Source organism: Adiantum capillus-veneris, chromosome 28, assembly GCF_014529385.1.
Source record: "Adiantum capillus-veneris isolate H3 chromosome 28, ASM1452938v2, whole genome shotgun sequence".
NCBI lineage: Eukaryota > Viridiplantae > Streptophyta > Polypodiopsida > Polypodiales > Pteridaceae > Adiantum > Adiantum capillus-veneris.
Window position 1 is genome coordinate 92,094,617 of NC_140958.1, and position 21,843 is coordinate 92,116,459.

The window sequence follows — 21,843 nt, forward strand, 5'->3', positions numbered from 1 at the left end:
TGGTCAATTGGATTGGCCAATACACACACTATTTAGTGTGTGATTAGTGTGTGCATTGGTCAATTGGTGATTGGCCAATACACACACTATTTAGTGTGTGATTAGTGTGTGCATTGACCAATGGGATTGAGCCAATGCACACACTAATTAGTGTGTAATTAGTCAAATTACACACACTAATCCTAAACTAATGAGTGTGTACAGTGGTGTGTAATTAGTCCAATTACACAAGCTAATGCACACACTAATTAGTGTGTGTTAACATACACCAATTACACAAGCCAATGCACACACTAATTAGTGTATGTTAACACACACTAATTAGTGTGTGCATAAGCCAATTACACAAGCCAATGCACACACTAATTAGTGTATGTTAACACACACTAATTAGTGTGTGCACAAGCCAATTACACAAGCCAATGCACACACTAATTAGTGTATGTTAACACACACTAATTAGTGTGTGCACAATCTAATGCACACACTAATTAGTGTATGTTAACACACACTAATTAGTGTGTGCACAAGCCAATTACACAAGCCAACACTAATTATGTTAAATTAAACAATAATCAACACAAAAACATAACATACCTCCATGATTAAGTCGTAGGTGACGTATTAGGTCCCAATGGCCGTCCAAGTGATCGCGCAATCGGTCACACTAATAATAAACACAATAGTCTCTTATTAGTCAATACACACACTAATATCTTATTAGCACTCAAGGCTTTGCAAGACTCTTTTATAGGTTGTAGACACACCTTGGATTCTTTCCACATTGGATTCTTTCAACATTGGACAAGTTATAGAGAATCCAATGTTAAAAAATCCAATGTTTGAAAAAAACCAATGTGTAAATTTTTAATCATATATTCGAATTTTTATACCCTAATTTAATATTTATTGTAATAAATGCAGACCATGTCTTCTTCTTCCACACCACGCTTTCGTAGCATTGAGGATTTCATGGCGGACGGGATGTCATATCCCGACGCTCTCTCTGTCTATCATTCACAGCCGTCGCCTTAGCAGTCATCATCATGGTTCGGCTGGTTTCGGGACGCTCTTGGTGGGTCCGCTGCCGTGCCTGTGACCAATCCAGATGTGGAGAGGGCATTGCGTCTTCGGGCTGAGTGGTTAGGTTCGCAGCAGACCCTTACACAACGCTATTCACCGGCACAGCTAGCAGCTTTTGGATTATCAGAGGTCTCTACTCCGACTGGTGGCACTCCGTACCTGCAGAGTTTTCCAGCTACAGCTCCAGGTTCATCTTTTCCTTCACAGGGTCCAACGTCCCAGGGTCCGACGCCGTTGGGTGCGACGCCATAGGGTCCGACGCCACGGGCGTCTACCTATCCATCACCTATCCCACCTTCTATCCCAGATTCACGTCGGCTCGCTTCTTCCAGTCAGCGCCAGGGCAGCTCGCGTGCTAGCGCCGGTCTTGACGAGGGAGCAGAGCTAGTTGTTGTTTTGGGGGGGGGGGGGGGGGAAGTACTACAGATTCACCTCCACAGTCACCGCTTCCTGCTCCAGCAGGGAGCAGGGAGCTAGTTGTTGTTTTGGGGGGGGCCCGGGGGGAGTACTACAGATTCTCCTCCACAGTCACCGCTCCCTGCTCCAGCAGAAGATGAAGACCATGACATGCCTTCACTAGATGCTCGCGAGTTATACTACCAGGTTCATAGAGGAGGTATGGTGGATCTTGGGACAACGCAGGGCAGGAGATTCCGCACACACGTCAACCAATTAATCCACTCCACATATATCAATTGTTTTCTCAAATTTGATCAGCAAGATCCCTACAACCTCACATATATAGAGACAACCATGCACATGCGTTTCCCCAACCCTAAGGGGCAACAATTCTCAAGGCAATGATTGCAAGAGCATGTCAAAACATTTCACAAGAACAAAAAATCTAGTGTGAGGAGAGCTGCAAAGAAGAAAATGGAGTCTCCAGAGAATAGATATCGACCAAGAAATGTCCATGATGTGGAGTGGGAGACACCTATGGAAGAGAAAGAGGACGAAAGGGCAACGGGTGCGAGGATGTATACGCGTCAAGTTGAGGCCAGATCCCATCAGACTCCTACGCATTATGGTTCGGGAGGAAAAACGGCTTGGAAAGACAAATATGTAAGTAAAAATATTAGTTTTATTGTAAAAAATCTAATGTTTTTCATTTAATTAATTGGTTGCTATTTTTTGTCAGTATAACATTACCATGAGTCGCCCGACCAGAGATGTGCAGAGATATAGAGAGAACCATACCGAGTATCAAACTTGGTGTTGGTTGTTTGAAAATCAAATGATCTCTCGAGAGGAGTTCGAAAATGCGTACAGAAGTCTGCAACATGTAAGTTTAATCTTATTTAAGTTATCAAATTGTTGATTTTATATCAAATATTAAATAACAAAGTGTTAATTGTTTCTTTTTCTGGTTTTGCAGAGTCAAGGAGTTCCACGCGAAATGCCGCCATCTCCCCCATGAGCATCCTCTATTTTGTATACGCGGGCCTCGCTTGCCCTATCCCACATGACCATACTCTATTTTGTACGCGCGTGTACACGCGGGCTTTTTTTGCCCTTTATGTAAATGCAATACCTATCATTTTTTGGCTCAATACCTTCCCCAATTGTAATTCCACTTATGTAAATGAAATTATCAATCTTTTTTTGGCTCAATGTATTGTCCAATTGTGATATTTTGTTGTAATTAATAATAATTTTGTAAAATATCTTAAATAAATAAAAAAATAGATGACCTTTTGGATGGTCTTGCAAAGGACAATCCAAACGGTCATTTGTTTTTTATAATAAACCCGTATGCGATAATGCTGGCGATAAAGTTTACGCGATAACTGTCGCGGGTATTTCTGTAGTAAAGCACCTGGTAATAGGCGCGGGAATATAGCCGCAGGCATTACCGCGTATGTTACCGCTAGACCATTACCGCAAGTGTTGCCGCAGTATTTTCCGCATACGGTAAATTTCATATTACAAATTTCTTTGTTTTTGTGCGGTAATGTGAGCGATAATACCGCGTATATGTTATAGTGTACATCTGACCTAATCTTTAACTTCTCTTGGGATAGTTTCCTACAACGTTGAACCTCTCTTCTTCTCGTCTGTGTGTGTGTGTGTGTGTGTGTGTGTGTGTGCCAATAAAAAGAGGAAAATGGTATAACCTTTCTATCACCCAAGTGTGGTAGATTGGTTATGCCATTTCCCTCTTGAATAACAGGTCTTGAGTTCAACTCCTCGTCAGCTAGATCCTTAAGGTCTCTTGGGATAGTTTCCTACAACGTTAAATTAAACTCTCTTCTTCTCGGGTGTGTGTGTGGGTGTGTGTGCGCCAATAAAAGGAGAAAAATGGTATAACCTTTCTATCACCCAAGTGTGGTAGATTGGTTATGCCATTTCCCTCTTGAATAATAGGTCTTGAGTTCAACTCCTCGTCGACTAGATCTTTAAGGTTTCTTGGGATAGTTTCCTACGACGTTAAAACTCTCTTCTTGTTCTTAATCTTCTCTCTCTCTCTCTCTCTCTCTCTCTCTCTCTCTCTCTCTTTTCCTCTCTCAATGTGTGTGTATGTATTCTTTGTTTATGGATGTGTGTGTGCTTTTTTTGTTTATGCACGTGCTCTCTCTCTCTCTCTCTCTCTCTCTCTCTCAAACACAATGTGTGTGTGTGTGAGAGAGAGAGAGGGAGAGAGAAAAAGGGGAAGGGAACATGAGAGTGAGGAGAGGAAAGGAGCATACTTGGCTCTCCTTCATCTCCTCGTGTGTGTGTGTGTGTGTGTGGAGAAGAAAGAGAGAGAGAGAGAGAGGGAGAGTGCGGGTTACCTTTGCTTGCTTGAGCGCGCGCCGAAAACTCAGATCTCTCAGATCTGAGATCTGAGTTTTCAGACGCTTTCGGTTATTTTTTTACCCCTGTCGGCGTTGTTATAAGCATCGCTAGTTTACTTGTAATTTAGCGACGCTCATAGCAACGCCCATAGCAATGCCTATAGCGACACCGCGGGTTTTCACTTTTGAGCGTCGCACTGCGAGCGTCGCTAATATTAAGTACCTCTTGTAGTGAAATAAACTCTCTCATGAAGAGCTTGAAGCTTTTTTCAAGGACCACAAATGTTTTTAGTGTGGGGAGCAATGACATGCTATCATTCTTGCCCCAAGAGGAATTCCTGCAATGAGACTCTTAGAGCTTCCACTATTGAAGCTCCAAAAGAGGATGCTCATTGCAAAGGATCACATATCTCCTATGCTTGGGAAAATGTAAGGGATCACGATGCCTTCATCTTGTTCGACCGTGGTTCTACTCACAACTTTATATCAACAGAGTTGGCCACCAAGTTGGACATTCAAGCTTTTGAGATGGGAGATACTGTAATTGCCGATACAACTTTCAAGGGACAACAAGCCTCCGTTACTCCCTTGATTGGGAAGTTGAGGCTTCATGTCCAAAGCTATGTCGACAAAGAAGACTTTTCATCTCTCCTCTCAAACATGAGTATGCTATCCTAGGGGCACCATGATTCAACCGCATGGCTATCAACATGAAGTTCCCTGCAAGGAGAATCTACTTCACCTGCAGGGAAAAGAGCATGTATATAGATGCTAGTGAGTTTGGTTGTACTATGCCACTTGTAAATCCTCCTGCTTTGATAAATCAATGAAAAGCTCAAATTTTGCGTACATGATTTTTATCTAAGAGTCCCTAAAAGGTCCCAATGTTTCATCAAATGTAAATGGTAGGAATCAAGAAGAGTTAGACTTGTCTAATTTTCTAAATGGATTCCAAGATGTGTTCATTGATGATATCCCTATCGACTTACCTCTAAAATGCGGGGATGATGACCATCAAATTGAGCTCCTACCAAGAAGTTCACCGCCTAACAAGCCTCCTTATTGAGTTTATCAAGCTCAACAAGAGTAGATCATGAGGCAAGTACAAGAATTGGTAGACGAAGGGATGGTGAGGCCTAGCTCCTCTCCCTTTTGTTCTCCACTCTTTTTAGTGAAAAAGAAAGATGGTACATATCGCATGTGTGTGGACTTTTGAGCACTAAACCGTATCACTATCAAAAATAGATTTCCCGTATCTTAGGTAGAAAGAAGATCAGTGCTCACAAGGAGAGCCACCAAGTGAACCAATTATTAAAAACCATTCCAAATTGAAGACCAAGAAGAGGTGCTACAACCCGAAGCTATCCTTCGGCATGAAGACAAAGTACTACAACATGGTAGGATTATTTGATGGTATCTTATTAAGTTCAAAAATCATCTTTTTGAAGATGCTAGACGGATGGAAGGAATATAGCTTAAGGATAGTATGAATCTTGTCAATGCTTACAATGCTACATTAGAGTAAGCAAATGTACAAATTTCTTTTAAATGACCAATGTTTTTGTCTTGTAATACTGATTGTCTTTTTATTGTGCACAAATTTAAGTAGTATGCATTCTTAGAATCATGTTTGTGATGTGAAGTCTCTCAAACACCAAGTAGAATTTGTCACTCTACTTTGGGAAAAATTAGAATGAAATGGACTAAAGAGCAGACATGCTTGCGGCACCTATGTCTCCCAAGCACCAAATGGATTATTCATCCATCTTGGAATGATGTTGTAGGGTAAAAAGAGATCCTCTACCTGCTACGAAACATTGACTAATGACTAAGGCTTTATCTATTCTACCTCATAGTCGAGGACGACTATGATTTCAAGAGAGAGGTAATGTCATAAAATCTTTAATATCTAACCAACCCAAACGAGTTTCTCATATTAAACTAATCATTTAATGTGGGATTACGGGAACAAGGGTTAGAATATAGACATGTGCTTACGGGTCTATCTCAACACAGGGCCAATGGTAAAGGGGTCCAGATGAGAGATAATATGTCAAAGAGCAAGGCTAGCTAATGGAGCTTAAAGACCTTAGGGTTAGCTTCATTAAAGACCTCCAATGGTTAGTGTTATTTTGTTGTCCCTCCAATAAACACTCACATGGAATGATCAATATCAAGTGCTACTGTGTTGTTTTTAACACAATAGGTATGTTTATCTATAGTGTTTTGTTATGCAAGCCAGCCCATGAATTTTTCTAATGATAAATGTCGTATATATGTCTAGATTTTCTAATGCTTTCACATGCATTCACTTCAAGTGGTGCTGCTCCCTAGAAAGGCTTTGCTGTGATTGATCAACTACATATGCAGAGCAAAACTTTCTTGTTATCAAATATAGGGGAATTGCATAAGCTAGTGACTCAACTAGGAATGAACTTCAAAACTTTATATATATTCAACTAAAGTAATAGAGATATATTGTAGGTAGCTACTAGGAAATAAAATAGGAAATGCTAGCTTGCTGATAGTTAGCTAGCTCAGAGTTAACATGTAATATGTAGATTTTTCAAATTGGACGCGTACAGGCAGCTACAAAGGTAATCAGATCATCTAAATTCTCTTAAATTGATCACAGATTAGTAGCAATTTAACTGTTATAATCAAGCATGCTTTACCGCTAAGTACCTCATGTAAATGTGCACTTTAAGTGCACCTTTGAATTTGCACAAGTAACTGATAAACAAGTTGGTGCCATGTGCCAATGAATTAACGAAAGGATTAGATATATGGCCATTGGCTTTCAATATCACCGAGTAAATTTTGTATTGGTAAGTTTTTCCTCTTTTTTCCGATTGGAGTTTATTAGGGAAAATATATCACGTGTCTCTCAAAACAGACCTTTTCCCTCATAACTTTGATAAATTTTCCTTCCCTAACCAGCAATTCTGCTTTTGAATATAATGTGAGATAGCATGGTGAGGGAATTTCCCAGAAATTAACTTCTGAAAATGTGAGATATCATGGTGAGGGAATCACCCAGAAACGAATTAGATGAGCTGTGCCCTCTTAGAATGCACTTTTTAAAGGTTCTGCCTTTTCGGCTGCTGTTGATTTGCAGTACATTAATTGTCCCAATCCTTCAATGTGAAAGTCAATAGCATTATTCTTGATACGAAACAAGCGTAGGCACTGGAGGTTTTCAGAGCATTATGCAACTCAATCCTCTGCATCATGTAAATCTCCAAATTTCAGACATCAGCCCCATCGTCTGCTTTCATGGACCAAGTTCCCAACCTCACCCCCATCGTCTGCTTCATGGACCAAGTTCCCATGCAAGATCCCGTAGATAGACAGAACAGGCTTCAATTCATTATACACCTAAATCAAGCAACAGTCTAACATCAGCATATGGTGAAAAACAATAAATTTAGGAATTAAGCGTGCAGGTACTTCTTTCACTGCCACAATCTTATGTTCAAACAGGTAATCTTAAAAAACTATATTTAAACCACCTTTGCTAAAGCATGTCCTTCACCGCTGTCCGGAATGTTGGATGTCATAAAGCGTTCTGATAGCCTCTGATATTCAGCTGCCCTGCAGAGACTAATCGGTTGCAAGAAACTAGATGTCATGTTGTTACCTTTCAAGAAAACCCAGAATATTCGAAAGTCTACAAAAAATCATGAATCCTGAAAGAAAAGTTGTTGCATGATCAGCTAACCCTGCATGTTTTCCACTAGCTACGAAGTCCGTGTATGATCCGTCCGTGTTCCCATGGTCAAGCGTGCTTTGTATTACCATTGAAACCATTAGGTCTGGATCTGTCTGCGATGCAGCTATTGCAACGTGACCATAAGGCATATGATTACCCATGATATGGACCTACAAACAACCATGTCGCACTGTAGTCAGAAGTTCCAGAAAGATAGTGATTAGCATTTTGCATTATGATGCAAAACTGACTCAAGGTTTATCATAAGAAAGTAATCCAACATCTGAAGTTGTAGGATGAGCGCATACCCAGTGTCCAGCTGTTTTACGGATTTTGGATTAAACAGAATTAGCAGCAAGAAGCTACAAGTTAAAGCTAAACATGTTTTATCAGTCTCTTGACAGATTCCACCTAAAAGCGCTTTATATGTAAGCCGTCTTAATACATTAGTTCAAAGCGCTTCAGACCCTTCACAAGGAAAATGCGTTGTTGACCCTGTCCGTGGGTGGCCTATTTCGGCCTTACTTGAAATTCTGTTTGGAGCCTTAATACATGACGAGAACAATGAAGTGTCTAAATCGTCTTTGCGCACGAGTCTCTTATAAGTCTTAAGATAAAGAAAATACTTCTGGGCCAGAGTACGTGCTGAAAGGCAAAATTACAAATGCTGAAATCTAGTTAAACATACTGTAAAATAGTCTCCTACATTCAAAAGTAACGCCATATGTTAATTGGCTGAGCTGGAGCTGTAGCAGTAGATATTTGACAGACACAGCACTTGGGAAGCTGGTACACTGGCAAAACGTAAGGCATATTTAAGCAAGCAACTTGGGAAGCTTATAGGTAATCATAATCATGTAGAACGGGGATCTCCTTCATTACATTAGAGGTTCGGGAAAGGCATATTTAAGCAAGGAGAACGCATATTTAAGCAAGCAACTTGGGAAGCTGGTACACTGGCATCCCACAGGCTAAACGTTACTAGCTAATTATAATCATGTAGAACGGACTTCAATGCATCACCTTCATTACATAATTGAAGGTTCAGAACACTATCAGAGGCAGCTTAACAAAGACGACGTTCATCTCCAAAAGTTTAGCTAGTTTGTTCGTACATTTCACCTGTTCAGCAAGGCAATTACCAGGAAGCAGAAATGTACCAACAAGCCAGTGCAACTTACTACTTTCATTTCCTGAGGAATAGTTTCTTGTTCCCGCTTAATCGCAGCAGCGCTGAAGGTTGAGACTAGAATGATGTTGCAAAGGACGCCTGCAAGGTCAGCAACAAGGGCGTCATGTTCAAGAATCCTCGTGGAGGAGTTGGCTTGTGATTCCCATGAGGTTGAAGCAGAAAGATTAGCACCACAAGTTTCTGTAGAGGCACCCAGTTCAACGCAGAAGCGCACCCTGGTTTTGCCGCTCATGAAGAGCAAACGTGCCGTATTACCAATCTTCTCGATGTCAAAGTGGCTTCTAGCGTGTATCCAACAAATTAGGCGGCGGCCAATACTGCAAGTAGCGGTGCCAAGAGATCCAGAGTTATAAGACTCGCGGGTAACGAGAGGCAGGCATGTAATTGGGAACAAGATGAACTTAGTCTCTAGACAGGTCAGGGCTGCATTTCGAGAGAGTTCCGGAGCTCTGCAGTGTATAGATCGATCATTCATGACAACGAAGCCAGGTTGCCCTTCGCCTCGGCCAGCACGGCCTGAGCTTCCACCACTATCAGAAAATATTCTCCTCTGCGTGTGCATTGTGCCTACCCGCGCAGAATTGGAGGGGATTCTTCCAGAGCGCGAACTTACATACGGAAGAATCGCTGTTGCTGCGGTATGGCCCGAATATCGAGCTTCTAGCAGGTGCTGCATCTGCGAGCGCTCGGCCGTAGTCATGTACTCGCTCATGAGCAGCTGGCGAGACTGGCGTCCAGCTTTCCATAAGTGTTCACGGAAGCTGTTTCTGGTGAATGCACTCGCCATAGCTGGCGGCGCTGTTGAGCCTCGAAAGAGTGGCTTTCTACTGCTCGGTGCCCCGACATGATTTGAAATTTCCCGCGTTCTTCATGGAGAATGGTATAACAGGTTATTGCATTTCCCCGGTCTAGGATCCCTCCACAACTAGGCGTGGGCACGGCCTTGCAAATTGCACGGGGTTGAGTCCCATAAGCCTCTCAGGAAAGGGTGTGAGCCCGGGTGGAATGCCCTTTTTTGGTAGCTACATGCCGAGAAGAGCTAGGGCTTGACCTCCACGGCCAGCGGGCTCAACGCTTGGCTTCCATCCATTGCATCTCCCGCCTTGAACTTTACATGTTTCTCCCTCTTGTTCGTTGATCCTCACGGTTGCCCCTCCATGTGCTCAAGACTACAAGCACAATCGATCGCGTCTTGTCACACTATCTCTCTCTTTTGCTTTGAGTATTCATGTACATTGCTCTGCCTTTAAGCTATCATGCTTATGGTAATCACTGTGCTCAAGTCTAATCCACACTATCTCCAAGACATCATTAATTAACCATAGCAAAGGCTAAGGTCAACAACGGATGTCAACAAGAGCCAAGAAGATTGAGAAGGCAAGTGCTAGCTCTATGCAGCTATTTCATCAAGCGCAATAATGGGCGATAGCAAGGTGAGGCCAAAGCAATGTGTGATCTACAATTGACACTGCGTGGAGATGGGCACACACATAGGTTGTGATGGTGGGGTTGAGTAGGCACACATAGTGGATGGAATGCATAGTCATGGTGAGATGGGCATGACGAAGGGGCTGAATGGAGTATTGGGAATGGAGAGAAAGAGAGATCCCCCATAGAAAACCCTATATATCATGCACGTGCAATCAAAATTCAAATAACCCCAATTTACATAAATATTTTCATGAATTAATGAACCCTCTTCCTTGAAAACCTCTGGGTTGTTTTCTAAAAGAAATTTTTAAATTATCTTGATCCCTTGCTTCATCCTCATCTCCCCCTTGGCCCTCATTTGATGTGGATTGATAAGTTGGTTCAATCCCTGCTTGCAAAGCTAACGGTGGGTCTTGTTATACACACAAACAACTAGATTAAAAATTTGAAATATCATTCAATGTGCGTATATGCTAAAATATTCATCATGCATCACCTTGTTTATCCAAATTTGAGTACAAAAATTGGGGAGGGGGGGTCATTTGATGTAAAACCTATATATCATGCATGTTCAAGGACTATTTATAAAATCCTAAGTCATGCATTTTTCACCAATAAAAGGAACCCTTTTCCTATTCAATTTGTATCTATTTTCAAGATCGTTTTTCCAATACTCTTTTGTAGGTAAAAATGTGAGAAAATATGAAAAAAAATTTAACCCTTACCGTTGAGCCCCTATAGTGAACCAACCCCACCCCCCTCGGTCCCTACCTGAGGTTCGCTCCCCCCCACCTGTCGCCTGAGGTAGAAAGCTAGGAAACTATTTTTGGTGGCATCTAGACTGTGTTTTGTAAATTTTCAATAAGCACAAAAAGCTTAGCATAATCCTACAACATGTGTAACAGAATATGTCTAATAACATTGATCGTATCGGAATTAAAGTGACAATAGTGAGCATTTCCTTAAGAGAATTCTTAATGAGCATAAGAAGAGTACTTGATTGAAGATAACAAAATAAACATTATACCTAGTTAGCTTGGTATGAACAATACTTGCAAGAGAGAGAGAGAATTAGAGAAATTGACAACAATCAAGGACCGGATTTACTTGGAGCTCGAGCCGCTCCTCCCTTCAAAAGGCTTTTGTATTATAGATTCTCCCATAAAGAGAGACTTGGTACAATACATTCTTTGTGTTCCTTGAGACCTTGTTGATGCTATGAAGATAGTAAGCTTCATGCACCAATATTATGCCCGTAGTGGATCAAACTTGCAATAACATGAACTTGTCCCCGGTCTCAATCCCAAGACCTCAAACACCTTCAAAGGTGTCGGAGTGAGCTAGCAGGGAGTGAGGGAAGGGAAGAGAAGAAGATGTATTCTTACAAGAAAGGAGTAGTCTCCTCACATATCATTACTCTTGATGCATAGAATAGCATAGTAATATAGATGAAGAAGATGATAAGCATTGCTTTGAAGCTTGACTCTTGGTTGGATTTGCATTCCATAGCCAAGTGGTGTTGGTGTAGGCTCTCTACTTCTCAAGCTTGGAGAAAGAGATGGAGTTCTTACTCAACACATGAGAGAATGTGTGAGTGTGTGAGAGAGTATGCCCAAAAAGGAGAGCTCCCTCTTGCCTTGGTCGACCCCTGTCCCTCCTAGCCCTAGGTTGCATCCCATTGGTCCATGCCAGGGTCTCGCCAATCAAAGGCTTTGGTCATAACTAGCAATAGACGTAGCATTTGAAAAAGTGTCCTTCTTTCCCCCTTTGAGAGAGAGAGAGAGAGAGAGAGAGAGAGAGAGAGAGAGAGAGAGAGAGAGAGAGAGAGAGAGAGAGAGAGAGAAAGAGAGCTTAATTAATTATTTAATTGAAGCTAAATTCTCATTGGACCTCCCTAAAGGCCATCCAATAAGATTCACCCACACTATGAGGGAAACATGGCTAGGGTCTTGACATGTGTCCTTTATGTCTCTTGAGTCTTGGGCATGCCTTGACTGTGTGCGTGTGTTTTATCTTATTCCCTACGTTCAGGGCTTGCCCCCTCCTTTGTAGGGATCATCTTTGACTTGAACACCTCAAACACCTTGGTCATCAAGCAACTCAAGCACCTTAATCATTAAGCACCTCAAGCAGGTTAGTCATTAAGCACCTCAAGCACATGCCTAGCTTGCCTAAGGTCTAAAGTACCTAAAGGTCCTAAGTCTAAGGACTTTTAGCACTAACCTTTGGAGGTCTTTAATGAAGCTAACCCTTAGTTCTTTTAAGCTTCATTATTTACAGATTATTCTTCAGTAGACCATGTCCTTTTGAGCCCCTTTTGAGATGTAGCCATCTCTCTTATTGGCCCCGTGCTGAGGTAGGTCTATCAACAAATATTTATGTTCTAGCGCTTGTTTCCCATTTATCTTCCCATATAAAAATAAACAATTTAACATGAGAAAATCATCTAGTAAAGTTAGATATTAGATTTCTTACATTATCTCTCTTTTGAAATCATACTTGTCCTCTACTATGAGGTAGAGGAGGTACATCCCTAATCATTAGTCTATGTTTCTTAGCGGGTAGAGGATCCCTTTTTACCCTACGACATCATTCCAGAATGGATAACTAGTCCATTTGGTGCTTGAGAGATTTAGATGTCGCATGCATGTCTGCACTTTAGTCCATATCATACTCCCAGAGTAGAGTGACAAATTCTACTTGGAGTTTGGGAGACTTCGTCGTCACAAACATGATTCTAAGCATGCATACTACTTAAATTTTTGAACAATAAAAAGAGAACTAGTCTTATAAGACAAAAACATTGTTTATTTAAAAGGCATTTACATTTGCTTACTTTAATGTAGCATTGTAAGCATTGACAAGGTTCATATTATCCTTAAGCTATGTTCCTTTCATCCATCTAGCATCTTCAAAAGGATAATTTATGAACTTAATAAAATACCATCGGATAATCTTACCATGTCTTAGTACCTTGTTTTCATGTCAAAAAATGGATACGGGTTGGATTCGGGTTGGAGCACCTCTTCTTGATCTTCAATCTCCAGCGGGTCCTCAATTATTGGTTCTCTTGGTGGCTCTCCTTTGTAAAAGCTTAAGTAGGTTTACATGAAAAGCATTGTGTATGAGTCAACGATTGGCAACTTTAATTGATATATGCCATCTCATTGATTGGTTTAAGGATTTGAAAAGGACCATAGTATCTTTTTAATAGCTTAGTATAATACTTTTGGTGGCCCGTAGGAATTTTGCCCATAGTTTGCCTTCGATGAGCCTTGAGGAATTTTAGCAAGACTCAATCATTTTCCTTAAAAGCTAAGGCTCTTTGGTGCTTGTAAGAATCAACCTTTTGTCTTGGGTGTGATATTGATATAGCCTCTTTAATCTTTCAAAAATATTCTTGCAGATCTTGACTATACTCATCAGCAGCAGCGAAGATCTTCCCATGTACTATAAGTAGCAAGGGACTTTTATATCTTCCCTCTATGACCTCGAAAGGATCCTTTCCGGTAGAAGTATGTACAATGTTGTTGTACCCATACTCTACAAGGGGTAGGAATTTCTCCCATTGTGAGCATTGATCTACTTCTGTAACATAGGTCTTTAGTAGATCTAGAATCGTAAGGTTTGCTATTTCACTTTGGCCATCTGTTTGTGGGTGATAGACCGAGGATAAATTTAACCTTGTACCTAGATTCTCAAAGAGAACCTTCCAAAAATTATTGGTCATTCTCGGATCTCTATCTGATGGCACTATAGATGTTGGCAAGCCATGGTACTTGAAAATTTGAGATATGAAGAGAGTTGCCATTTGGTGTGCCTAAATAGTCTTTTTGATATGTATAAAATGTGCTTGTTTGCGTAACCTATCAACTATTGTCCATATTTCTAGATTCCCATGGATAGACTTGGAAAATCTAAAGATAAAATCCATGGATATGCTCTCCCATGGTGAATTTGGAATTGGAAATGGATGAAGAACTCCAGGTTTTTTTCCTCTATCATACTTTGTCTTTTGACACAATACACATTTTAAAACATACTCTTGTATGTCTACTTTCATAGTGGGCCAATAGAAGTAGGTCTCTACTCCCCAAAGAGTAGGTTGAATTCCTCTATGCCCTACATAAGGAGAAGCATGGGATTTGCACATTACTTTCTCACGTTAGTGAGTTAGTAACACATAGCCTATTGCCATAGAGGAGGTAACCATCCTACAAGGTGAATGGCACTACAAGAGGTACTTCACATTAGCGACGCTCGCAGTGCGACGCTTGAAAGTGAAAATTCACGGCGTCGTTATGGTCATCGCTAGTTTATTTGTAACATAGCGACGCCGATAGGGGTAAAAAATAAACCAAGAGCGCCCGAAAACTCAGATCTCAGATCTGAGTTTTTGGCACTCAAGCAAGCAAAGAGGTAACCCGCGCTCTCCCTCTCTCTCTCTTTCTTCTCCACACACACATACACACACATACACGAGGAGAGGAAGGAGAGTTAGGTATGCTCCTTCCCCTCCTCTCTCTCATGTTCCCTTCCCCTCTTTCTCTCTCTCTCTCTCTCTCTCTCTCTCTCTCTCTCACACACACACACACACACACACACACACACACACACACACACACACACACTGTGTGTGTGTGTGTGTGTGTGTGAGAGAGAGAGAGAGAGAGAGAGAGAGAGAGAGAGAGAGAGCACATGCATAAACAAAAACACACACACAGACATGCATAAACAAAGAGCGCATACACACACATTGAGAGAGGAAGAGAGAGAGAGAGAGAGAGAGAGAGAGAGAGAGAGAGAGAGAGAGAGAGAGATGTTACCATATACATGTGGTAGTGATGTGTGTGAACACACTAGGACCGCCGGGGCATTTTTTCCCTCTTTAGGAGGTTTTTTCCCCCGTGCATTGTATATACGCCCATCACTCTAGGGCTATCTATCTTTCCATTGCACACTAAGTTATACACTCTCTATTGTGTGCCTTGAGCTTCCTTTGTCTTCTCCATGCTGTGTGTGTTTCTCTGCAACCCTAATTCCAACAATTGGTATCAGAGCAGGTCACGTCCTCCCGGGCTTAGTCGCTAGCTGCTCCAGCACACGCCTGCTCACTTTCTCCGATTTCAGTGAGCTTTGGCGAGCGTTCGCAGGTGACAAAAAATTTGGGAAGCTCGAAGATCTTGGACTGCTCAAAATTTTGATTTGGGCTCATTTCAGACTCTGTTTCCACTACAGGCAGTACTGCATAGGCTATTTCGTCATTTTGTGCAGAATTTTTGTCAGTGCCGTTTTCTGCATAACAGGTGCCTTATAGTCTTCAACGGTTTGTGCTATATAGCACAGGTTGTTCCCGCTCCGTTTCTCCTATTTTTGGGTAGTTTTCACATCAGCTGCAGCATTTACCATGGCTGACAACAACAACACAGATGTGTTCAAGATGTTTGCTGCTGAGGACAGGTTGGATGGGGACAACTACCCTATGTGGGCTTATATGATGCAACATGTTCTTGTGTCAAAGGGTGTCTGGAACATTGTGCAGGGCATTGATGTACGTCCTGGTTGTGAGGATATAGGCGATGTTGAGGATGTTGCAGGTCTTGCTGCAAGGATTGCAGTTGTTAGAGTTGTTTTGCCTATAACAGAAAAAGCTCGTTGGGATGTTAAGGATGCGCAGGATCATGCATTGATTGCGTTGTCTGTGAACGCACCATTGTTCCTCACATCTGTTCAGCAAAATTTGCAAAACAGGCTTGGGATATTTTAACAGGTCTTTATGCAAGCCGCAATGAGGCTAAAATTGCTTTGCTGCGTAAAGAGCTGGAGTCAAAGATTATGCATGAGGAAGATGATATGGACACTTTCCTTGCTAGTGTCAAGGATATGAATGAGCAGCTTATTTCTGCAGGTGAAGTCATTTCAGATAGTTCCCTTGTGCAGACTGTTCTTGATGCCTTACCAGATTCCTACCAGACTTTTGCTAGTAATTGGAGACTTATGACCCAAGGAAATCTTGAAGTTGTCAAGTTTGATGCATTATGCACATTGCTATTGCAAGAGTCACTTTCCAGAAAAAACAGGACTAGGCAGCGTGCAGTTGAACAGGCTTTTATTGCTTCTCAAAGAAAGGGTGGTAACAGTAATGCAGCCACTTCTTATGGTTCTGCTGTGAGTGGCAAAAATTCTATTCATAATGCTTCTGCTGGCAGCACTTTGTCTGGCAATTCTCGTGATAAGGGCAAAAAGAAGATGCGTTGCCATTATTGTAAAGCCAATGATCACTTGATCAAGTCGTGTCCTAAGTTAAAGGCCAAAGAGGCTAAGAAGAAAGAGGGTGGTTCCACTGCAAATGCTGGTTCCACTACAAACGCAGCCATTGTTGAGTCTTTTGTGAAAGGAGACTGTGTTGTTGATGTTGATGCAGAATGGGCTTTTAGCGCAGAGTGCACTTACAATCCTGCTGTCCATGATGCATGCTTGTCAGTTGCTGTAGATTCACATGTGTGGTATTTCTACAGTGGTGCTACAAAGCACATTACCTCACATCGTGAATTGTTTACCTCTCTCGAGTCTGTCCCTCATGGGAATTCAGTCACTTGTGCCAACAACGCCTCTTATCCAGTTCAGAGAGTTGGAAAGATTGTGCTCACTGCTGCTAATGGCAGTTCCTTCACACTTGTTGATGCACTTTATGTACCTGGGATCAAGAAGAATCTCTTGTCTGTATCCGCACTTGTTAGACTTGGACTTGTAGTCAAATTTGTGGATGACAGATGTACAGTTCATGATCTCAGTTTTGGTGATGAAATTGTTGCATCTGCAGGCCTTTTGTGCCGTGGGCTGTATAAGCTCACTTTGTATGACAAGTGTGGACAAAACTTTGCAAATGCTGTTGCAAATTCAAGGGCTATTTCAGATGCAAAACTTTGGCATGCACGTTTTGGTCATCTGAATTTTGCCAGTTTGCTGCGTTTGCAAAAATCTGACATGTTTGACATGTTTGTGAAGGCTGTATTTTGGGTAAGATGTAGCGTTCTAAATTTCCAAAGGATGTTTCAGTTCGGGCCACATGCAGGTTGCAGCTTGTGCATAGTGATGTTTGTGGGCCCATGCAAACTCCGTCCTTGGGCAATTACCTGTACTTCGTGACTTTCATTGCTGATTACTCCACGCATGCATGGGTATTTCCGCTTAAAGCGAAGTCCGAAGTATTTATGTGCTTCAAAAAATTTCTGGCTATGGCTGAAAATGTCTCGAAATGTACTATGGGCACCCTCCGTTCCGATCGAGGGGGGGAGTATATGTCTCATGAATTTAATGCATTTCTGGCTAGTCGTGGGATAAAACACCAATGTACAGTGCCTTATACACCTCATCACAATGGTGTTGCTGAGAGGAAAAACAGGTCACTGACGGAAATGGCATGATGTATGGTCAAAAGTCAAGCTTTACCGCATTCTTTTTGGCTTGAGGCCATCATGTGTGCCACTTATGTACTTAACAGGTGTCCTACGAAAGCTTTGCAGTCTATCTCTCCATATGAAGCATGGCATGATAGAAAGCCTTCTATTGAGCACATGCGTGGTTTTGGTTGTTTGGCATATGCTTTGGTGCCACAGGTGCAGCGCAGAAAATTGGATGATAAGGCTGTCAAATGTATTTTTGTTGGTTATAGTGCTGAAAGCAAAGGTTACAGGTTGTATCATCCGCAAACAAAACGTATTCTGGTTTCTCGGGATGTAGTGTTTGTGGAAGATTCTGTTCAGCCCTTGCTGTCATGTACTAGAGACAATAATGTAAGCTCACAGGACATTTATGACACTTTGTTGCCTCTTTTCAGTGGTGGAAATACGAATGTAAGTTCCAATGAGGCAAATGTACAGCCTATGGGGGTTTCTGAAAATGTTTTAGATCAGCCTATTACTGATGCAGATGTACATGATGTACTTGATGAGGAAAGGGCTGAAAATGAGCAGCCTAGAGGTATGCCAAAATGGCTGGTGCACACTTTGCGTGACAGTAAATTGGATGCACCTTTGTCTAGTCGTACTCGTTCAAGCTCTCGCCATGCATCTTATGCATCAAATTGTTATGCTTTGGCTATGTCTAGCTTACATGATGTTGAGGAGCCTCTGACTTTTGATGAAGCACAAAATTCAGAAAATTGGATGGTTGCCATGCAATCAGAATATGATGCACTTATAGAGAATGACACATGGACTTTATGTGATTTGCCTCCTGGCAAAAAGGCCATTTGTACGAAGTGGGTTTACAAGTTGAAACGCAAGCCGGATGGTGAGATCGATCGCCATAAGGCTTGACTTGTTGCAAAGGGTTATGCACAGCAAAAAGGCATAAATTATGAAGAGACTTTTGCTCCCACTTGTCGTATGACTACTGTGCGTTTTCTATGTGCATTGGTAGCTCATTTTGGTTGGGATGTACATCAATCAGACATTGTTACTGCTTTCTTGAACGGTGACATATTTGAGGAAGTTTATGTAACGCAGCCTCGCGGTTTTGTCATAAAAGGACAAGAGGACAAAGTGTGCAGATGTAAGAAGGCTTTGTATGGGTTGAATCAATCCACTCGTGCTTGGTATGAGAAAGCTGACACTCATTTGGTCAAAAAAGGCTTTCGTAACAGTCCAATAGAAAGCACATTGTATGTAAAGTGTGAGGGTGATGTACTTCTCATTGTGGTTCTTCATGTTGATGATTTGCTGATCACTGGACCAAATGAGAGACATATTGATGAATTTAAGGCTGATTTGAATGCTACTTTCAAGATGAAAGATTTGGGGCTGTTGCATCATTATTTGGGTATACAGTTTAAGCAGTGTGATGGTGGTATTGCCTTGTGTCAGAAAAGTTACATAGAGACATTGCTATGTAAGTTTGGACTTGAGGATTGCAAACCTATTGCCACTCCCATGGAAACAGGTTTGAAGTTGAGTCTACATGATGCTGGTGATCCTGCTGATGTCACTCTTTACCAAACTTCTGTTGGCTGCCTCATTTATGTATGCAACACGAGGCCGGATATTCAGTTTGCAGTCTCACAGGTTAGCAGATTTATGCATAGCCCAGGGTCTAAGCATTGGCAGGCTGTCAAGAGGATTTTCCACTACCTTAGTGGCACTTTACATCTTGGCTTGTTTTATCCCAAGGGGGGCTCATTGCCACCAGACTTACATGCTTTTTCGGACTCATATTGGGCTGGTTGTTTTGACACGCGAGTGTCCACAAGTGGTTTTTGTTTCATGCTTGGCAGTTCATGTATATCATGGTTGAGCAAGAAACAAACTACTGTGGCCACTTCGAGTTGTGAGGCTGAGTACAGGGCAGTCTTCACAGCTACGGTTGAGTGTGTATGGCTCAGACGCCTTATGGCTGATTTGGGTGTTGGACAGGACACTGCCAACACTATCTACACTGACAGTCAGAGTGCATTGGCAGTTGCGAAGAACCCAGTTTTTCATGCTCGCACAAAGCACATTGAGGTGCATTACCACTATGTCAGGGAGAGGCTCTCAGCAGGAGAGATCAGCTTGGCTTATGTGCTAACACAGGACAACCTTGCAGATCTTTTCACAAAGGCATTGTCTCGTGAGAAGCTTGAAGCTTTCCGCAAAGATTTGGGCTTACTCCCCTTTGTGGACTGATCTTGTCCTCAGGGCATGGCACTTCCCTTTACTCATGTGCCAGCTCTCGTTCACCGCATCACTCCAGGGGGGATTTGTTACCATATACATGTGGTAGTGATGTGTGTGAACACACTAAGACCGGCGGGGCATTTTTTCCCTCTTTAGGAGGTTTTTTCCCCTGTGCATTGTATATACGCCCATCACTCTAGGGCTATCTATCTTTCCATTGCACACTAAGTTATACACTCTCTATTGTGTGCCTTGAGATTCCTTCGTCTTCTCCAAGCTGTGTGTGTTTCTCTGCAACCCTAATTCCAACAAGAGAGAGAGAGAGAGAGAGAGAGAGAGAGAGAGAGAGAGAGAGAGAGAGAGAGAGAGAGAGAGAGAGAGAGAGAGAGAGAGAGAGAGAGAGAGAGAGCAAAAAGAAGAAGAAGAAGAAGAAGAAGAAGAAGAAGAGAGTTTTAATGTCGTAGGAAACTATCCCAAGGGACCTTAAAGATCTAGCCGACGAGGAGTTGAACTCAAGACCTGTTATTCAAGAGGGAAATGGCATAACCAATGTACCACACTTGGGTGATAGAAAGGTTATACCATTTTCCTCTTTTTATTGGCACACACACACACACACACACACACACACACACACACACACACACACACACACACACACACACACACACACACACACCCGAGAAGAAGAGAGTTTTAACGTCGTAGGAAACTATCCCAAGAGACCTTAAAGATCTAGCCGACGAGGAGTTGAACTCAAGACTTGTTATTCAAGAGGGAAATGGCATAACCAATCTACCACACTTGGGTGATAGAAAGGTTATACCATTTTCCTCTTTTTATTGGCACACACACACACACCCACATACACACCCGAGAAGAAGAGAGTTTTAACATCGTAGGAAACTATCCCAAGAGACCTTAAAGATCTAGCCGACGAGCAGTTGAACTCAAGACATGTTATTCAAGAGGGAAATGGCATAACCAATCTACCACACTTGGGTGATAGAAAGGTTATACCATTTTCCTTTTTTATTGGCACACACACATACCCGCGCACACACACACACACCCGAGAAGAAGAGAGTTTTAACGTCGTAGGAAACTATCCCAACAGACGTTAAAGATCTAGCCGACGAGGAGTTGAACTCAAGACCTGTTGAATAAAGAGAAAGAGAGAGAGAATAAAAACCAAAGAGAGAGAGAGGGGGAGAGAAGACGAAAGAGAGAGATAAGGGGAGAAAACAAAGAGAGAAAGAGATTATGTTAAAATTGAAATTAGATTATGTTAGATTAAATTTAGATTTATGTTTATGTTGAGTTTACGGTTAGGTTAGATTTAGATTTACGTTAGATTAGATTTAGGTTTATTTAGGTTAGATTAGATTAGATTTAGGTTTATTTTGAGTTAGATTTACATTAGATCAGATTTATGTTTATTTACGTTGGATTTAGATTTATGTTAGATTAGATTAGATTTAGGTTTATTTTGAGTTTAAGATTAAATTAGATCTAGATTTATGTTAGATGGACTAGCTTTTTTTAGATTTAGGTTAGATTTTAGTGCATGTCAATGAAGGTGCGCTCATGAAAGCATTGTATGAAAAACACTTGCTCATATGAAAAACACTAAAAAAGACTCCGTTTTCCTACATGAGAAAATTTCCTGCGTCCACAGCCTCAACAGTCCATGCAGACCAGCAATTCCACCTGCATGTTGGACTGCTGCTGCCATATAATAAGCCGTCATGATCAGCCAATGGAAGAGAAAATTGAGCCTACACAAAAATTAGTGATGCAAGATGACGATTCCAAGGGTCACACACACACACACACACACTCTACACACACTACACAGCCCGCCAAATCTAGTGATGCAAATTGAGCCTACACAAAAATTAGTGATGCAAGATGACGATTCCAAGGGTCTCACACAATCACACACACACACACACACACACACACACACACACACACACACACACACACACACAC

The 21,843-nt window shown here is 41.8% G+C and overlaps 1 protein-coding gene across 2 annotated transcripts; it reads right to left on the minus strand.

Annotated features, from left to right (window-relative positions):
• Positions 1 to 6,898: 6,898 nt before the first annotated feature.
• On the minus strand, positions 6,899 to 9,689 carry LOC147420882 (uncharacterized). 2 transcript variants are annotated; one of them, XM_086504419.1, is made up of 5 exons: positions 8,751 to 9,689; positions 7,579 to 7,739; positions 7,370 to 7,451; positions 7,152 to 7,235; positions 6,899 to 7,081 (listed from the first exon to the last, which is right to left on the minus strand). In XM_086504419.1, the coding sequence occupies exons 1-5, from the start codon at positions 9,546 to 9,548 to the stop codon at positions 6,980 to 6,982; spliced, it is 1,227 nt and encodes a 408-aa protein (XP_086360545.1). In that variant the 5' UTR covers positions 9,549 to 9,689; the 3' UTR covers positions 6,899 to 6,979. The 2 variants fall into 2 exon arrangements, with proteins under 2 accessions (XP_086360545.1, XP_086360544.1); XM_086504418.1 differs by having other exon boundaries at positions 6,899 to 7,235; positions 7,370 to 7,460; positions 8,751 to 9,685.
• Positions 9,690 to 21,843: the final 12,154 nt, after the last annotated feature.

Coding starts and splice junctions, on each gene's coding strand:
- LOC147420882 (XM_086504419.1), bottom strand. CDS start 9,548: ATGGCGAGTGCATTCACCAGAAACAGCTTCCGTGAACACTTATGGAAA. Junction 7,452..7,578: donor GCTAGTGGAAAACATGCAGG/GTTAGCTGATCA, acceptor TAGTCTCTGCAG/GGCAGCTGAATATCAGAGGC. Junction 7,082..7,151: donor AAGCAGACGATGGGGGTGAG/GTTGGGAACTTG, acceptor TACATGATGCAG/AGGATTGAGTTGCATAATGC.